Source organism: Gavia stellata, chromosome 34 (genome assembly GCF_030936135.1).
Source record: "Gavia stellata isolate bGavSte3 chromosome 34, bGavSte3.hap2, whole genome shotgun sequence".
Lineage (NCBI taxonomy): Eukaryota > Metazoa > Chordata > Aves > Gaviiformes > Gaviidae > Gavia > Gavia stellata.
Genome location: NC_082627.1, coordinates 1,619,533 through 1,635,626, shown reverse-complemented (window position 1 = coordinate 1,635,626; position 16,094 = coordinate 1,619,533). Strand labels below are relative to the sequence as shown.

Sequence of the window (16,094 nt, the reverse complement as noted above, 5' to 3'; positions counted from 1 at the left end):
GGGGGTGTGGAGGTGGTGGTCACAGGCGATGGTGGTGATGATGATCCCATTGCCCAGGAGTGCAGTCAGGTAGATGCCCAGGAAGAGCCAGAACTGCAAGAGATGCAGCTCCTGGGTGTCTGCGAATGGGGTCTATGGTTAAATCCGCTCGTGATATCAAAGAGCTTTTCCCCACTGTCTCTCCCAAGGCACCCAACCCTGGAGCAGAGCTGTGAGGATTTTGTTTTGTTTATTCTGCTCTAGTGGCCCCACCAACCCCGAGGAGTGTTTTTAAGGCAGAAAGCCTTGGCATTAGTAGTGCCCTCCAAGTGAAACCTTGTGGGTCCTGAGAAGCAAAGGTGCCGTCCCTTAGTGCAGAGTGAGGACAGCCAGTCTGTCCATCAGCCCTGGTCTCAGCTGCCTTGTGCTGGCACCTCTTTGAGCTGGAGGACGATAGCACTCAAGTGTTCCCCCCAAAAGAAACTGGACACTGCTGAGAGCAAAAGAAATCCATTTTCCAAGTGCAGACCTCCAAACCCCTCACCCTGCCTCAGCGTACCCAAGGAGGAGCTCAGCTCTCCCCTCCCAGCCAGGGGCACAGAGGGCTCACTGCCGCTGCCTGCGTGGAGCCATCCAGCAGCATTTCTGTGGCCTTAGCGCTGACTTGTCTTCTCCATGGGGCTCCTGCGTAACACAGAGATGCCATGGGTGAGCTGTGCCCTTCTGGAGGGCACCCTGCAGCCCAGCAGGACCCCCCAGGGAACGAGTCAAACATCCTAATAATGGGGCATCCAAAAAGTGGATTGGCTCTCTCCCAGACCTGAAAAATGCATTTCCACAGGCTGTGCTACATCTACATGGGAGAGGAGACCTGATGGGGGGTGGTGTGTACTCCAGGGGAGGTTTCTGCACTGCAGGGGATGGCAGCGAGGTACCCAGTTCCCCCTCCCACAGTCTTTCTGAGAGTAGCTCCCTCTCCCTCCCTGCCCATGTCTCTGCTACCTGGAGCTCTCCCTGCCAGGAGCTATTTCCCTGTCCCCATGTGTCTGCTCCCTGCCAGTGCTCAAGACCCCATCGCACCCGCTGTGTGCTCAGGTCTGCCCTGCAGACAACTCCTGGCAGCAGGGCACTGCCCAGGGGCATCTCTGCGTGTGCAGAAGCTAAGGAGCAGCTCAAACAAGTCCCACAGAGACCACCTAGGTGCTGCTGCCCTGCTGTCTGTAGGCTGAGCAGTGCCTTAGGGGACTAGATGAGGTTCCTTGCAGACCTACCCATCTCTCAGTGCAATGCTCCTGGAGTCTTGGTGTCTTGTCCAAATTCAACACCTCCATTACTCTTTCCCTGCCCTCTCTCTTCTCCCTCAGTGCAGGACATGAACTGAGGGTCGGGAAAGCAACTTTGTCTCAAAGAGCAACTTCATTGACCTTCCTATGGCAAAGTCTCCTCTGGAAATAGTCACTTGGTGAGCTCGACCTGGGATCTCTCAGTGTAACAGTTAAGGTGTCTCAGAGGGTTGTCCACACCTGACAGATCCATTTCTATTCCCACCCATCCAACTAGTATAACCTTTAATGCAAAGACTCAGGAATGCACAAGCTGAAGCAGGAAAGCCTTGCCTTGACTGTCATCTTTGAAAGATCCTCTCCAGAAATGTGCTGGGGGTGATGTGGAGCTGTTAGCAGCCCAGACACACGCAGCACCCTCTTGACAGCAGAAGGACCCTGCCTGGCTAGCGGTCACTCCTTCCACCCTGAGCTTCTCCCCGCAGTGCCCTGGGGAGCTCCCTGGGCAGGCTGAGTGCTGACCCTGGCAGGCAGCGGAGTCCCTGCCCCGGCTCACAGTGCCCTGGGGTGCAGGGACCCTGCTCTGAAGGACAGCCCTGGGCACCCCTGGATGCACACCTGGTTTCAAACCCCTACAGCCATCCCCGGGAGAAGGCAGCCATCGTGCCCTGTCCCTCTGACAGTGCAGGGAGGAATCCCTGCTGTGGAGCACATCCTTCTCCTCTATACTAGGGAATCTGTGAGAGTCCTCCGGGAAGTTTGTACAGGCTATGGGAAGAACCAGGTCTAGGAGACCCCTGCAGAATACTCATTTTTATTGCCCTGCAGCTCAGAGACTTACCATATAGAGGGCTGTGAAGATTTCTTTCCCAGTGAACTCTCAGCTGTCCTCCCATTCCATGCTGCCTTTAAGCTCTCTCTGCCTCGCTCCTCTCCCCTCGGTGCCTGCAGGCAGTGCCCTCAGCCCTGCTGCGCTTTGAAGAAAAGCTGCTCCTGGGCAGAGCTGTCTCTCTGCAGCACTGCCCACTTGCCCTCAGCTCCCTCCCTCCATCCCTGGAGCCCAGCCCAGCTCAGCAGCAGAGGACCAGCCCAAGGCAGCACTTTCTCTGCCCCCTCTGGGCTCCCTCCAGGTGTCCCTGGGGCTCCAGGGGAACCTGCTGTGAAACAGGCTGAAGGAATCACTGCTGTTCCCTTCCTCAGCTGGGGAGAGATGCTTCTTCCCAGCACTGCCATTTTCCTGCTCAGAGATAGAGTTTGGTCTAAATGTCACCTTTCCTTGTCCCATCAGTAGGCAGAATACCCAGTGAGCGTGAGGGATCTCCTTGACCACTTGTGAGGGAAGAGATTCAGCTGAGGCAATCGAGGCATCTTATTCTGGGTGTGTAGTCCTCATCCTGGAAGGGCTCTCAGTTCCCGCCCATGCCTGCCACAAACCCACAGGAGGTGGGATTTCTCTTGCCTCTCTTCAGGTGTGCAAAAATGGACATTTGCATGTGAGCTTTTAGTCTCAGCTCCCCTGCTAATTAATGGAGATGAAGGGCAGGAGTGAGTGCTTCACATGCAAATACCTGGTGGCATCTGAGGTGCCAGAGGTGGCCCAAGGTATGTGCAGGAAACTGCAGGCTCTAGTGGAGCATTTCTCATGGACAGGGCAGTGTCCATCTTGGAGGCCATTGGGAAATGCCTTTGGTAAACTGAAATGACAGCAGATGGTCACATTTAGGACAATGAAACTTGTCCCCACTTGGTATGGACAGGGCAGCCTACAGAGGTATTTGTCTGCCCCAGTGGAGTTATTTTGCATGAGGAGAGCTAAGTTTCTCTCTTTCTCTCCTCCATCGCCTATATGTATTAGATCAGCATTGACTATGGTGTCTCATGGTGTCCTGCCAGGGCTGCACAGCCCAGGCCCTCTTCCATCTGGAGTCAGTGAGAGCAGGGTTTGCTCACTCTGTGGACCCCTCATGGCATCTTTCTCATCATCTACATCTACATCTGCATCTGCATCTATATCTACATCTACATCTACATCTCCATCTCATATCATCTTTTACGTTGCCATCTGCGATCCATTCTGAGCACATCTCTGCCATGTAGCAAAGCCTTTACCTATATGGGGTCTTGGGACTCAGTTCCAGTTTAGTTTGTGACAAGTCTGAGGTGGGCCCCAGCGGGCAGCAGCTGAGGGGCTGCAGCCCACATGCGCACCAATGCCCTCAGCCTGGGGCACAGACAGGAGGAGCTGGAGCCCCGCGTGCCTTCACAGAAGGGCCGCATTGATGGAAGAACTGCCAAGGTGTGGCGGGACAGCTCGCACAACTCGGGGGGTGTGCAGGATGGACACAGGCTCTTCAGGAGACGCTCGTCATCTGTTTGATGGAGCTGCTGGGAAGTATGGACCTCCACTATGGGATGGGTAAGAGGTGGACAGAGTGCTTGTGGGTGAGAGTCAGAGGAGAGGCCGTTTAGGGTGATATTGTGGCAGGACATAAGGAAACCACAGTCAGGGCAAAGAAGTGGACAAAGCCTTCTTTGAAAATCTGAGCATTTCTCTGGATCAATGACACCGGGTCTTACCGGGAACATCAACAACCCTGACCTTCACTAGATTGGGATCGCAGTGCAGGAGGTTTCTGGAGTTTTTTGGGAAATCTTCTCACAGCTGCCAGGGAGCCCAACAAAGGTGATGCTTGCTTGGGTCTGGTACTTGCAAACATGGAAGGGCTGGTCAGGGATGTGAAAACCAGCGTCACACTCTGTTGTAGCGACCATGAAAGAGCGGTGGGTCCCAGCTCCTGAGCAGAGTGTTAAAAGAAGAGTACAAGTGCAGACGCAAGACCTCAGAGGGATAAACTGTGGCCTGTTCTGGGGGTTTTCAGTTGGGGAACTTATGGGCAGGAGCACTGAAGGGCAGAGCACAAGTACTGTGCACTGAGCAGAGCTCAGTACAGCCGGTCTTTAAGGACAGCCTCCTGCAATGGCCCATATGGACATCCAGTTGACTCTCTCAAGGGAATTCAATGGCACCAAGACGAGCTCTTATTACTGAAGTTAAAGTCAAAGAAGAAACCAAGACTATGTGGGGCCACTGCAGAATTTAGCAAGAGCAGGTGTAAATGGGTCTGAGGTGCTCTATGCTGTCTTTGGTTCAGCCTTCATCAGCAAGGTCTCCCAGACCCTGGTGCCTTGAGGCAGAACCCATGGAGAACAGCTATCAGTGGGTGGGGATCAAGTCACTCAAAGGACTGAGAATATGTGAGAGAAAGAACTCCACAGACACTGAGGGCAGTGAAGAAGGAGGGGGAGGAGGTACTCCAGGTGCCAGAGCAGAAATTCCCCTGCAGCCCCTGGTGAAGCCCATGGTGAGGCAGGCTGTCCCACTGCAGCCCATGGAGGTCTACGGTGGAGCAGATATCCACCTGCAGTCCCTGGAGGACCCCATGCTGGAGCAGGGGATACACCCAAAGGAGGTTGAGCCCCCGTGGAAATCCCACGCTGGAGCAGGCTCCAGGACGCAGCTGTGGACACGTGAGGAGAGGAGCCCACACTGGATCAGGTTGGCTGGCAGAACTTGTGACCTCGCAGGGAACTCAGGCGGGAGCAGTCTGTTCCTGAAGGACTGCACCCTGTGGACACGACCCACATTGAAGTATCTGGAGGACTGTCTCCCATGGGAGGGACCCTACTCTGGAGCAGGGGAAGAGTGTGAGGAGGAAGAAGAGGCAGAATGATTATGTGATAAACTGACCACAACCCCCATTCCCCATCCCCCTGTGCCACTCTGGGGGAGGAGGTAGAGAAATCAGGAGTAACTTGAGCCCAAAAAGAAGGGGGGGGTGGGGGGAAGGTGTTTGAAGTTTTGGTTTTATTTTCTCATTACCCTACTCTGATGTGATTCGCAATGAAGTAAACTAATGTCCCCAAGTCGAGTCTCTTTTGCCTGTGATGGTGATTGCTGAGTGATAGCCCTGTCCTTACCTCAACCCACAAGCCTTTCATTATATTTTGTCTCCCCTGTCCAGTTGAGGCTGGGCAAAAAGGCGAGTAAAAAACTGACTGAATCCATTGGGTTCTTTCCTGGGACTGAATGACATTATCAGTTTCCCCGAGGAGCTGGCAGAGTTTGCAGATGACACAAAACTGAGGCAGGGGACCAGCGTATACACTGGAGGGCTGCCTTCTGGAGGAACCTCAACACCTTGGAAGAGTGGGCCAACAAGAAGCTACTACATTTCAGAAAGGAGACATTCGAAGTCTCCCCGCTGGGGTTGCCTAGCCCTGGGCAAAAGCCCTGGCTGGGGCGCATCTCAGCAGAAAAGGCCCTGAGGGTCATGGTGAACATCAAGCTGCATATAAGTCGGTGGTGAGGCCTGGCAGCCAAGAAGGCCAACAGCATGGTGGCTGTATGAACAGGAGCAAGGCCAGGAGATGAGGGGGAGGGATTCTCCCCCTCTAACCAGTCCTCAATAGACTGCACGCACAGCACTGCACTGAGTTTGGGGCCTCCAGTCCCCCGTAGAGGAAAGAAACGCTGCCAAGGGAAGGTGAGGGCCAGCAACAGCATTTAGTGCTTTAACCTTCCATGTGGGAGTAGTTGCTGGATGTTTTCAATTTTGGAGCTGGGCTCTGGCGAGAGTGAGAGTGTGAGGGGACCGTTAGGTGGTGAAGTAGGTGCAGATGTCCAGGGTTTTTTGCTTGCTTGAGATGGAGTTAGCTTTCCCCATAGGAGCCCTCATAATGCTGTGCTTTGTTTTGATAGCTTGAAAGGTGTTGATAACACACCAGTATTTTGGCTGAGCGGTGCTCGCACAGCATCAAGGCTGTCTCTCCAACATTCTCCCCCCTCACCCCCAAAGGCCACTCGGCTGGGGGTGGGCAAGATGTTGGAAGGGGACATAGCTGGGACAGCTGACCCAAACTGACCAAACGGATATTCCACACCGTGTGACGTCTGCTCAGCAATAAAAGCTAAGAGAAAGGAGGAGAGGGGAGCAGATAATCACTTCTGGCTGTGGTCCTGCTCATACAGCCCAGGATGCTGTTGGCCATCTTTTCCACCGGCTTACGTTTTGCCTAACGAAACTCAAGCACCACCAGAGCCATTTCGACAGAGTGGCCAAACCCAGAGGGCTGTGGTCATGGGCACAAAGCCCTTCTGGAGGCCAGTCATTCGTGCTGTGCCCCAGGAATCAATACTGGGTCAGAGTTTAACTTCTTCATGTTTCAACTTCCCTTTTCTTTTCCCCTCTTTTCACCCATCCAAGTCCTTCGCTTTGATCATCCTTGTACATACATGCAAACAGCCAGCCTCTGTTTGCCCTTTCCCCAATGGCCCTGGCTTTGCTTGCTTTGTAGCTGTTTCTGAGATGGTCACCACGGTTCATCCTATGTTGGAAGGAAATTCCATTGAAGTACTACCTCCTCTTAGTATTTGTAGTTCTCTGGAACTCCTCATGGCATTACCTTGTGACAGATGCCACAATCAGGGTAAGGCATCTGCACAGTAACATTCACAGCTGACCAAATGGAGCTTCAATCCGGGGACACCTTGACAGACTTTGGGGTTTGGTGAACAGAAGTGTCCTGAAGTTCACAAGGAGAACTGGCCAGTCCTGCCTCAGGGGAAAGAATAACCCCGTACATCAGGAGCTGGGACCTGACGTGCTGAGTAGTGACCCTGAGGAGAAGGGCCTGTGGGCACTATGAGGGACACCACAGGAGCCAGTGGTGCCTGCTCACCATGAAGAAGGCCAGCTGCATACAGGGCTGCTTAGGAGGAACGTGGCTACCCAGACAAGGAGAGTTATTATCCCCCTGTCTGAATTCCCTGTCGGGGCAGGTTTCAATATGATCCCAAGAACAAGATTAAGACACAAACAAGGTCAAATGCCATTCGCCTAAAGCAGCTTGTTATTATCAAAAGTGGAAAATAGTAGCAATAGGGTAGAGTTGAAGGAAAAGGTAGAAATCAAACAAGCAGTCAGGATAGAGTTGCAAGAGTAGTCACTACCACGAATCCACGGCATCTCGGGGGTCTGAGCCTCTCCGTGGTTTCGCAGTGGGCAATCGCACAAAGTTTACTTCCACAGTTCCTTTTATCCCCCCATTCAGGGGCTGCGGTTTCCACGACAATTGTAGGTACTTGGAAGTCTTCGCATTCCTGCACATGCGCACACGCCTCACACTATTGCTTGACTGGGCAGGATGATGTTTCACAAACCAGAGGCCTCGGTGTTGTTGCAGCTGTCCTTCCCGCATTCTGCAGCCAGCTTAAACAACCAGTCTTCGTTCACCTTAAACAAGCAATCTGTGAGACGTGTTTCACAGTTCAGTCTCTCACACTACATCACAGGGCAATTCAGGGTGGAAGGGAGCTCAGGTGGTCTCTAGTCCAACGCCCAGCTCCAAGCAGGGCCAGCTCTGAGGTCAGACCAGGTAGCTGAGTAAACGTCAGCATCCACAGAGAGAGTTGACACATGAACCGGGCAGCTAAGCCACTGCTGCAAAAATGGAGATGAGGCATTTGACCAGCTCCCTGAACACAGCTATGGGTATGCCATGCCGCCTGAGATTCCTGGGAACAGCCACCTTCTTGTCCAGAGAAGCGGGTTCCTTATGCAAGTTTCCTGGCATATCTGCAGACCGTGGGGCGCTCTAGGCTGCAAAGAGAATTGAAACAAAGCCTCTGACTTGGGTACTGCCAACTTACTAGCTAAAAGAGAGGGAGCTGGAGGGACCTCAGCACTTCCAGGTTCCTGATGAAGACTTAAGGCCTCTGAGAAAGGAGTTGAAGATGACAATTTTGAACTGGCATAGCCTTTAGATCATTTCACATGTGGGGGCTCTGCTCCCCCTTTTCAATCATTGGCACCCAGGAACCTCACCTGCTTTTCCTTCTTCTCCTCCCCAAACCTGACCAAGGGATGGGAAGAAAGGAAGCAGAAAGGCCCGAGACCTCTGTGAATCAGCTGGAGTCTGGCACTTGGAGGGCCACGGTGTCATGTCATTGAACATCCCATAAAGAACCAAGCTGGGAAGTGAGTCTCCAAGCCCGAAACAGCAAGGTGCATGGACTGGCAAGGCTGTGTCTATGGCTGTGTCTGTACACCTACAGCATAGATCAAGCTGGGGCTGAAACTCGGGCCTGGGTTTAAATGGTCTGCTGGGCCCATGGATGGAGTTGTGGGTCGAGGCCACAGGTGAGGCTGGTCAGGGTCATGAAGCCTTATGGATGCTCTCAGGGCCTTGGCACTGCTCCCACGGGATCCCACCTGCCAGTGCCCCCAACAGGCCAAAGTCTCATTCCCTGATGTCCAGGGTCTGTGCTCTGTTACTCTCCTTCCCACATCCCTGGGGATGCGGGAGATCACAATTTCATGGTCACCACAGTCAAGGCGAACACTGCTCTTCACAGCCCTGACCATCTCTTCCTCTTTTGGGACTACCAGGTCCCGGTGAGCAGAAGACTGAAAGGACCGTTTGGCGGCTGTGCTAAGAACGTTTCCGCAAACACCACGAGAAACCTCCTGGATGGTTTGCATCCTGCCATCTCACTTGACCAATGACTACCAATGGGAGTCCCCCATAAAAGCCAGGTTCTACAATCCACAGATTTCCTCAGGTCATTTAAATAAGGCATTGTTCATTCCTCACCCTGACTCTATGAGCTGTAACTCGGTCCTGGATCTGGCTGGGAGGGAGTTAATTTACTTCATCGCAGCACATATGGTGCTGTGCTTTGGGTTTGTTACTAAAACAGCGCTGATAACACACCAGTGTTTTTGCTGTTGCTGAACAGTCCTTGCAGAGCGTGAAGGCTTTCTCTCTCTCACACTCTGCCCCCACAGAAAGTAGGCTGGGGGTATGCAAGAAGTTGTCAGGGGCACAGCTGGGACAGCTGACACAAAGTGACCAAAGGGATATTCCATACCTATGATGTTAGGCGCAGCAAAACACAAAAAACCCCAACCCTCAATGAAGGAATGGAAAAGGGGAGACAGTCGTGGTCATGGCATTTGTCTTCCCAAGTAACTGATACCTGTGATGAAGCCCTTCTCTTTGAAATGGCGAAACATCTGCTTGCCAATGGGACATAGCCCCTGAATTCCTCATTTTGCTTTGCTTGCACACACAGCTTTTGCTTCATCTATTAAACTGTCTTTGTCTTGACCCATGAGTTTTCTCTCTTGTGTGCTTCTGATTCTTTCCCCCATCCCGCTGGGGGTGGTGGGGGCAGGAAGGAGGGAGCAAATGACTCTGTGGGTGCTTAGCTGCTGGCTGGCTTCAAACCAAACTGAATACATACCAGTGTCATCCTTTCTGGCCTCTCCTTTGACCCACTGTTACAGTCCATTTGGGTCTCTCAAATTTACAGGACAATGTCCTCTGTGATTTAAACTTTATTTCATGAGCTCATTCAGAAATACGATAAAGAAACATGACAAATGGGCTCAATCGCCTCTCAACCAGACTAGTCTATCACGTCAGTTCACTTACTCACCATTCAGGTCATATAATTTATAACCTGTAAATCTTAGTATCATGCACCTATGAGCAAAAAGGAAAAGAATTAGTTATCTAGTTGACGGTAAGAGTGCTCATCCTTCCTTGTCCGTCACCGTGTGGGCGTCCCCTGTATCGCACTGGGAAGCATGAAAGCCTCAGCAGTCCAGCTGCTGTTGGATCCACTTCAAAACCTTTTTGGGGTAAGAGGGTGTTTTATACCCTCCAGCTTGGAGGTTTGGTCTATAACATTTCTATAAGTTAGTGGATTCTGAGGAAACTGCCAGACAAAAGATAATGGCTGCTGGAGACAGCAGTATGCAGGTGATAATGGCTGCATCGTGGCCCTTTAGCTCTTTCTGGCCACCTGTCCTGCCTCCGTGGTGCTCTCGCTTTGACCTAATGGCGCTGCTCCCAGCATACATCAGGCCTTAGCACGAGCTGGGTTAGCCACAATCTAAGCTGGAGTGGAATGAAGAGTCACACCCACCCACAGAAGTTCCCCCCTAACCTGTTGCCTGTCCCACAGAGGAGCTCCATATATCTGAGCTGCCCTGTCGTCACCCAGGACATCCCGCCCTCCTTGTCCTCCCTGTTGGTCTCTCCGAAAAATACTGCATCTCTACCCACCACAAAAGCTGTGTGAGCTGTCCTTCCCACCTCAGCTCTTATTCCACCAACACCACAGCTTTGTTATGGCACACAGGGCTCCTGCTGTCTGTGCCCCCGGCTGCGGGCTCTGGTGCCCATTTGGGCTGTGGTACCTCAGATGTGGCATCAGCGCCAAGGGCAGATTTGTCACATGGAAAGCTGGTACCAAAAGACTGGACTTCTTGTGTGGCAAAGCTTTGCTTCAGAGCAGAGGCATGCCGGAGAGGACGGCAGGTGGCAACTTAATGAGGAATGAGATTCCCACAGAGAGAGCAAATCTGCAGTCCCCAAGGCCAGGGAGAAACAGGCCTGGGCTGTGCAGCCCTGGCAGGAGAGGGCTTTGCTGTCCCAGGTGACTCTGCAGCACCGTGGGGGCTGTGACGGAGGCGAAGCCCATCTCCAACGACAAGCAGCTGCTGCTGAGAAAGTCACTGGGGAGGACGTCATGCTGGGGGCTGACTGGTTAGAGAGCAGCTCTGCAGAGAAGAAACCTGGGGTCCCAGAGGACAACAATCTGAGCATGAGCCATCAATGCACCCCCACAGCAAAGGCCAACAGCCTCCTGGGCTTCATCAGGGAAAGCATTGCTGACATATTGAGGGAGTGACCCTCGCCTTCTCCTCAGCACTCGTGAGGCCATATCTGGAGTGCTGTGTCCAGTGCTGGGCCCCCCAGTACAAGAAAGTCATTTGACCTGATAAAGCAAGTCCATCAAAGGACCCCAAAGCTGGTTTAAGGGACTCTAGCATCCTTCACAGGAGGAAAGGCTGAGAGATCTGGGACTATTCAGTCTGGAGAAGAAAAAGCTAAGGGGAGGGGTTATTGATGTGTATAAATACCCGGGAGGGCATGAAGATGAGGGAGCCAAAGTCTTCTCAGTAGATCCCAGTGGCAAGACAAGGGGGAATGGACACAGCTAAAAATACACAAAATTCCATCTGAATGCAAGAAAACACTTTTTGACTGTGAGGGTGGTCAAACACTGGAACAGGTTGTCCAGAGAGGTGGTGGAGTCTCCAACCATGGAGATATTCCAAAACCACCTAGACAAGGTCCCGAGCAATTTGCCATCACTGACCCTGCCTCAGAAGGTGGGGATGACTAGGTGATCTCCAGAGGTCCTTCCAACCACAATGATTTTCAGTATGGAGGAGAAAAGTAAGACTGAAAGAAATGAACAACACATAGCCCTGAACACAAATACCATGGGATCCCATGGAGAGGACCCACGCTGGAGCAGAGGAGAATTGTGAGAAGGATGGAATGGCAGAGATGTTATGTACTGACCGTAACCCCCCATGCACCATCCCCACTGCTCCTCTTTGGGTTGGAAGAATTGGGAATAATGGAATAATTTGAGCCTGGGAAAAAGGAGTGGGCTGGAGGAATGGTCTTTAAGATTTTTGTCAGAGTTTCTAACTAACTAAGTCTTTTTTAATTGGCAAGAAATTAAATTGACCTTCCCCAAGTCAACTCTTCCTTGCCCATGATAGTAATGACTAAGTGAACTCCCTTTTTGACCTTGGCCCATGAGGTTTTCTGTCTTACTTGCTCCCCTTGTCCCTTTGAGTACGAAGAGTGGGTGAGCAGCCAGCTGGGTGTCTGGCTACTGGCCAAAGTTAACCCACTACAGGACAGCATTGGCACTGCTGTATCAAGTAGGGAGCTCTCTGGCACAAAAAAGACCCTGACAGACTGGGGCGAGTCCTGCAGAGGCCAGAAGGGTGATTGGGGCCTGGAGCACATTATGTGCAAGGAGAGGCTGAGAGAGCTGGGGTTTTGAGAAATCCCTCAGAGCCAAGCACTGGAGCAAAGACCGAGGACGATTGGTGGGATCTCAATCAATGGAGTTTTTCAAAATTCGTAGAGACAAGGCATGAGCACCTGATCTAGCTGGAGCTCTCTGGGAATGGGCTTGGCTGAGAGACCAGCTGTGGCACGAGCTCTGGGACTTGGCGTGTAATGAGAGTCAGCAGGAAACCAGTTTCCTTTTTCCTAATAATGGTGGTTGAGTTGGGTATCACTGAACCCCGAAGGAGGACAGAGGTGATCATGCAGCAAAGGTCCCCTCCTCAGGGCTAGCGTGTATGGTCAGAGATGGAAATGATGGAAATGACCAGTGTGTGGGTCTGGACTGGGACAATTTCCCTGGGGCAGCTTCCCTGGGGTGTCCAAGGAACTTGACACCGACAGGGACCCTCTCTTTTGCACCTATGGTGCCTTGCTTCCTTCACCATGTCACCTTGCTCTGCACCGTGAGCACCCTGCTCTGTGCCCCACCCTGCACACTCACACAGCTTAGCTCTACACCGGCATTGTCCTCTCCTGAGCACACTCCAGCCCAGCCCAATCCCTCCCCAGCTCTCCCACACTCCCCTAGCCCCATGGCAGTGCTGACCGCAGAGTGCTGCAGTGCTCTGAGCACTTTACACTTTACCTTTGGGTGACACTATCCTGGACACACTCTCACTTTGGGGAGCTCCATTCTCTTCCCACGCTAGGCACAGGCTGTCCATGGAGATCCCCCAGGCTCTCCAGGTGGCTCGGGATTCCTCTCTTGAAGGACATCGGCTGCCATGTCCCATGTGGGAGAGACCTGGGTACGTACTTCAGTGAGCAGTCACCAGCTCTATCACCACTAGACACCAACAGCTGAATGTTAAATCCAACCTCCATCTCTAAGAGGTCACAACATGACAATGAGCTTCTTGCCCCTGAACCCAGAAAGCAAAGGGCCCCTTCTGGGATGCAAATCCTTGAATCTGTTCCTGACACCAAGTTTTGAGGAGGAGCCCAGCTATCAGGCAGTACATGGGGAGATCCCTTTTTATTACCGAGACACTATTGTGTTAAAGGGCAAAGCAATTTGGCAGAAAAGAAACCCCGCTGCGTTCCAGCTTGTCCTCAGGTATCAGAGGGGCTGGGGGCAGCTGGGCTTAGATTCTGAGTGATGCCCAATTCAGTGTTACAAACCTGGTCGTGTTCAATATATTGAACTCTCACGATTACGGAAGCACTCGTAACACCATACACTTTCAGTCTAGTTGCACTCCATGAACTAGCGCAGCCACACTTAAGGAATTTGGTTGCATTCAATGAGAACTCACTCAGCTAGATTAATGAATAGTGCAGTTTATTGAAGCAACAGATGCACAAGTTCTTTTGGATTGCTGGTGATAGAATTACTGCCCGCAAAGCATGTGTACATACCAAGAAGATGAGTAATATAGCCTGGCTACAAACGCATTAAGTTACAGAACAACTCTATAGAGATTTCTGTCTGCCGGGGAAGCACTCGGTATAACCAAGTGTTCAGATCTTACCCAAAGGTGTCCCTGTTGTGGGGTAAGAGAGGCTCAGCCTGTCGACTGATCCCATGTGTCAAAGGTGGTCTGTGTCCCGGTCATCCCTCCTCTCTTAAGCCATTTTATACTATTTTTACTTTTCAGGTGGAGTTTGAGTGACTCTAGTCATACATATCTTTGTTGTAATTGGTGTAAAAGTTTCTTGCTTTGATTTTAAAGGTATAAACTAGGAAAATTTCAGAGCGCAGGCTCAGTGAGGGGTGGTCGCACCTTGGAGGCGGGTAGCTTTTGGGATGGAGGTGTGTTTCGGTATTATGATGAGATTATAATGAGCAAAGTTCACCCAAAGAATAGTATTTTGTCAAAAAATGACAGACGGTTGGCCCATTTCAAGGAAAATCAATGCACATTTATCAAATTCTAATATAGTTCACTACACACCATTACACACACTAAATAGGTTATTGTATACTCGAAAGGTCCTTGTACAGTAGCATTGTCTTTGACCAGGTACGTATCCTAATTATCAGGATGAGTCTTCACCTCCATGTTCCATAGTACCTTCCAGTTCCCGTCTTATCACAGAGCCTGGCCGCGGTGTCTTCACTCCGCTCCACCCTCCGTGCAGTTTCTCTTAGAGTCAGCACACCAAGCTCCCCTGGTGTTGCCAACACCTAACGTTGCCTGGGGAGGTTCTGTGGGATGGAACCCTTCTGTAACTGCCATACTCCACCCCAAATTTTCTTCAGTGCTGTAGCTTCCTTAAAATGCAAATATAAATTTAATTTTGAAGTCACCTCCAGCAATAATTCCACAGATGCTAGGGGGGTCTCAGCTCTGACTCAGTGTTAGACACATTTTTATATGGGTTCCAGGTGAGATATTGTAGGTTCACGCTTCAGGTGAAGTGAAAGAAATCCAAATATTTCTCTAGGATTATTAAACTCATAAATAACATTATCACTAATGGCAATAAAAACCAAAAAAAATACAAAGAAAAAACAACCAAAAAAACCACAAAAGCATGGGCCTGGTATGTGATACTTTGGGATTCATTTGTGAAGAGAGATTGGAAGTTTATCAGTATTGAAACACATCCATGCAAACACTTTCCTAATGGCATTCTTGAGCTCCTCGTTCCTCATGCTGTAGATGAGGGGGTTCACTGCTGGAGGCAGCACTGAGTAGAGAACTGCCAGCACCAGGTCCAGGGATGGGGAAGAGATGGAGAGGGGCTTCAGGTAGGCAAATATTGCAGTGCTGGTAAAGAGAGAGACCACGATCAGGTGAGGGAGGCAGGTGGAAAAGGCTTTGTGCCGTCCCTGCTCAGAGGGGATCCTCACCACAGCCCTGAAGATCTGCACATAGGAGAGCACAATGAAAACAAAACACCCCAAACCAAAAAAGGCACTAACAATGATAACCCCAACTTCCCTGAGGTAGGTGTCTGAGCAGGAGAGCTTGAGGATCTGGGGAAGTTCACAGAAGAACTGGTCCACAGCATTGCCTTGGCAGAGTGGTAGTGAAAATGTGTTGGCCGTGTGCAGCACAGCATAGAGAAACCCACTGCCCCAGGCAGCTGCTGCCATGTGGACACAAGCTCTGCTGCCCAGGAGGGTCCCGTAGTGCAGGGGTTTGCAGATGGCAACATAGCGGTCATAGGCCATGACAGTGAGAAGGCAGTACTCCCCTACAATCAAGAAGAGAAAGAAAAAGATCTGAACAGCACATCCTGAGTAGGAAATGGCCCTGGTGTCCCACAGGGAATTGGCCATGGACTTTGGGAGAGTGGTGGAGATGAAACCCAGATCAAGGAGGGAGAGGTTGAGAAGGAAGAAGTACATGGCGGTGTGGAGGTGGTGGTCGCAGGCTACGGCGGTGATGATGAGGCCATTGCCCAGGAGGGCAGCCAGGTAGATGCCCAGGAAGAGCCAGAAGTGCAAGAGCTGCAGCTCCCGTGTGTCTGTGAATGCCAGGAGGAGGAACTCAGTGATGAAGCTGCCATTGGACATGTGCATGGAGGCCTGTCCAAGAAGGAAAAGACACAGAGAAGTCAGGACAGGGTCTCTGAGCAAAGCCCTCTCCATTTCTTATAGACAGCCTGCACACACATTGAGTGTCTCCTTCTCAGGATGACACACTTGCAGCTCCCTGCCTTGAGCTCTGCTCTGTGCTGGGTGAGCGCACTAACTCTGAGGACTCAGCCCTGCTCTACAGAAGTGGACATCTGGAGGCTGCAAACAGCTCATGGTTTGGGGATGGCTCCTGCAGATGGACGCTCTGAGGCGAGAGAAGAGGATTTGTAGCAGTGACCATGTGGGAATACTCTCCAAGCCCTATAGTGAAAAATGACATTAGGACCTGTGCTCATCTG

At 51.6% G+C, this 16,094-nt stretch overlaps 1 protein-coding gene across 1 annotated transcript; it reads right to left on the bottom strand.

Annotated features, from left to right (window-relative positions):
* Positions 1–14,772: 14,772 nt before the first annotated feature.
* On the bottom strand, positions 14,773–15,738 carry LOC132320233 (olfactory receptor 14C36-like). The gene has a single exon (XM_059832505.1). The coding sequence runs from the start codon at positions 15,736–15,738 to the stop codon at positions 14,773–14,775; it is 966 nt and encodes a 321-aa protein (XP_059688488.1).
* Positions 15,739–16,094: the final 356 nt, after the last annotated feature.

Bases quoted from the DNA above. Each gene is read 5' to 3' on its own strand.
- LOC132320233 (XM_059832505.1), bottom strand. From the start codon at position 15,738: ATGCACATGTCCAATGGCAGCTTCATCACTGAGTTCCTCCTCCTGGCA.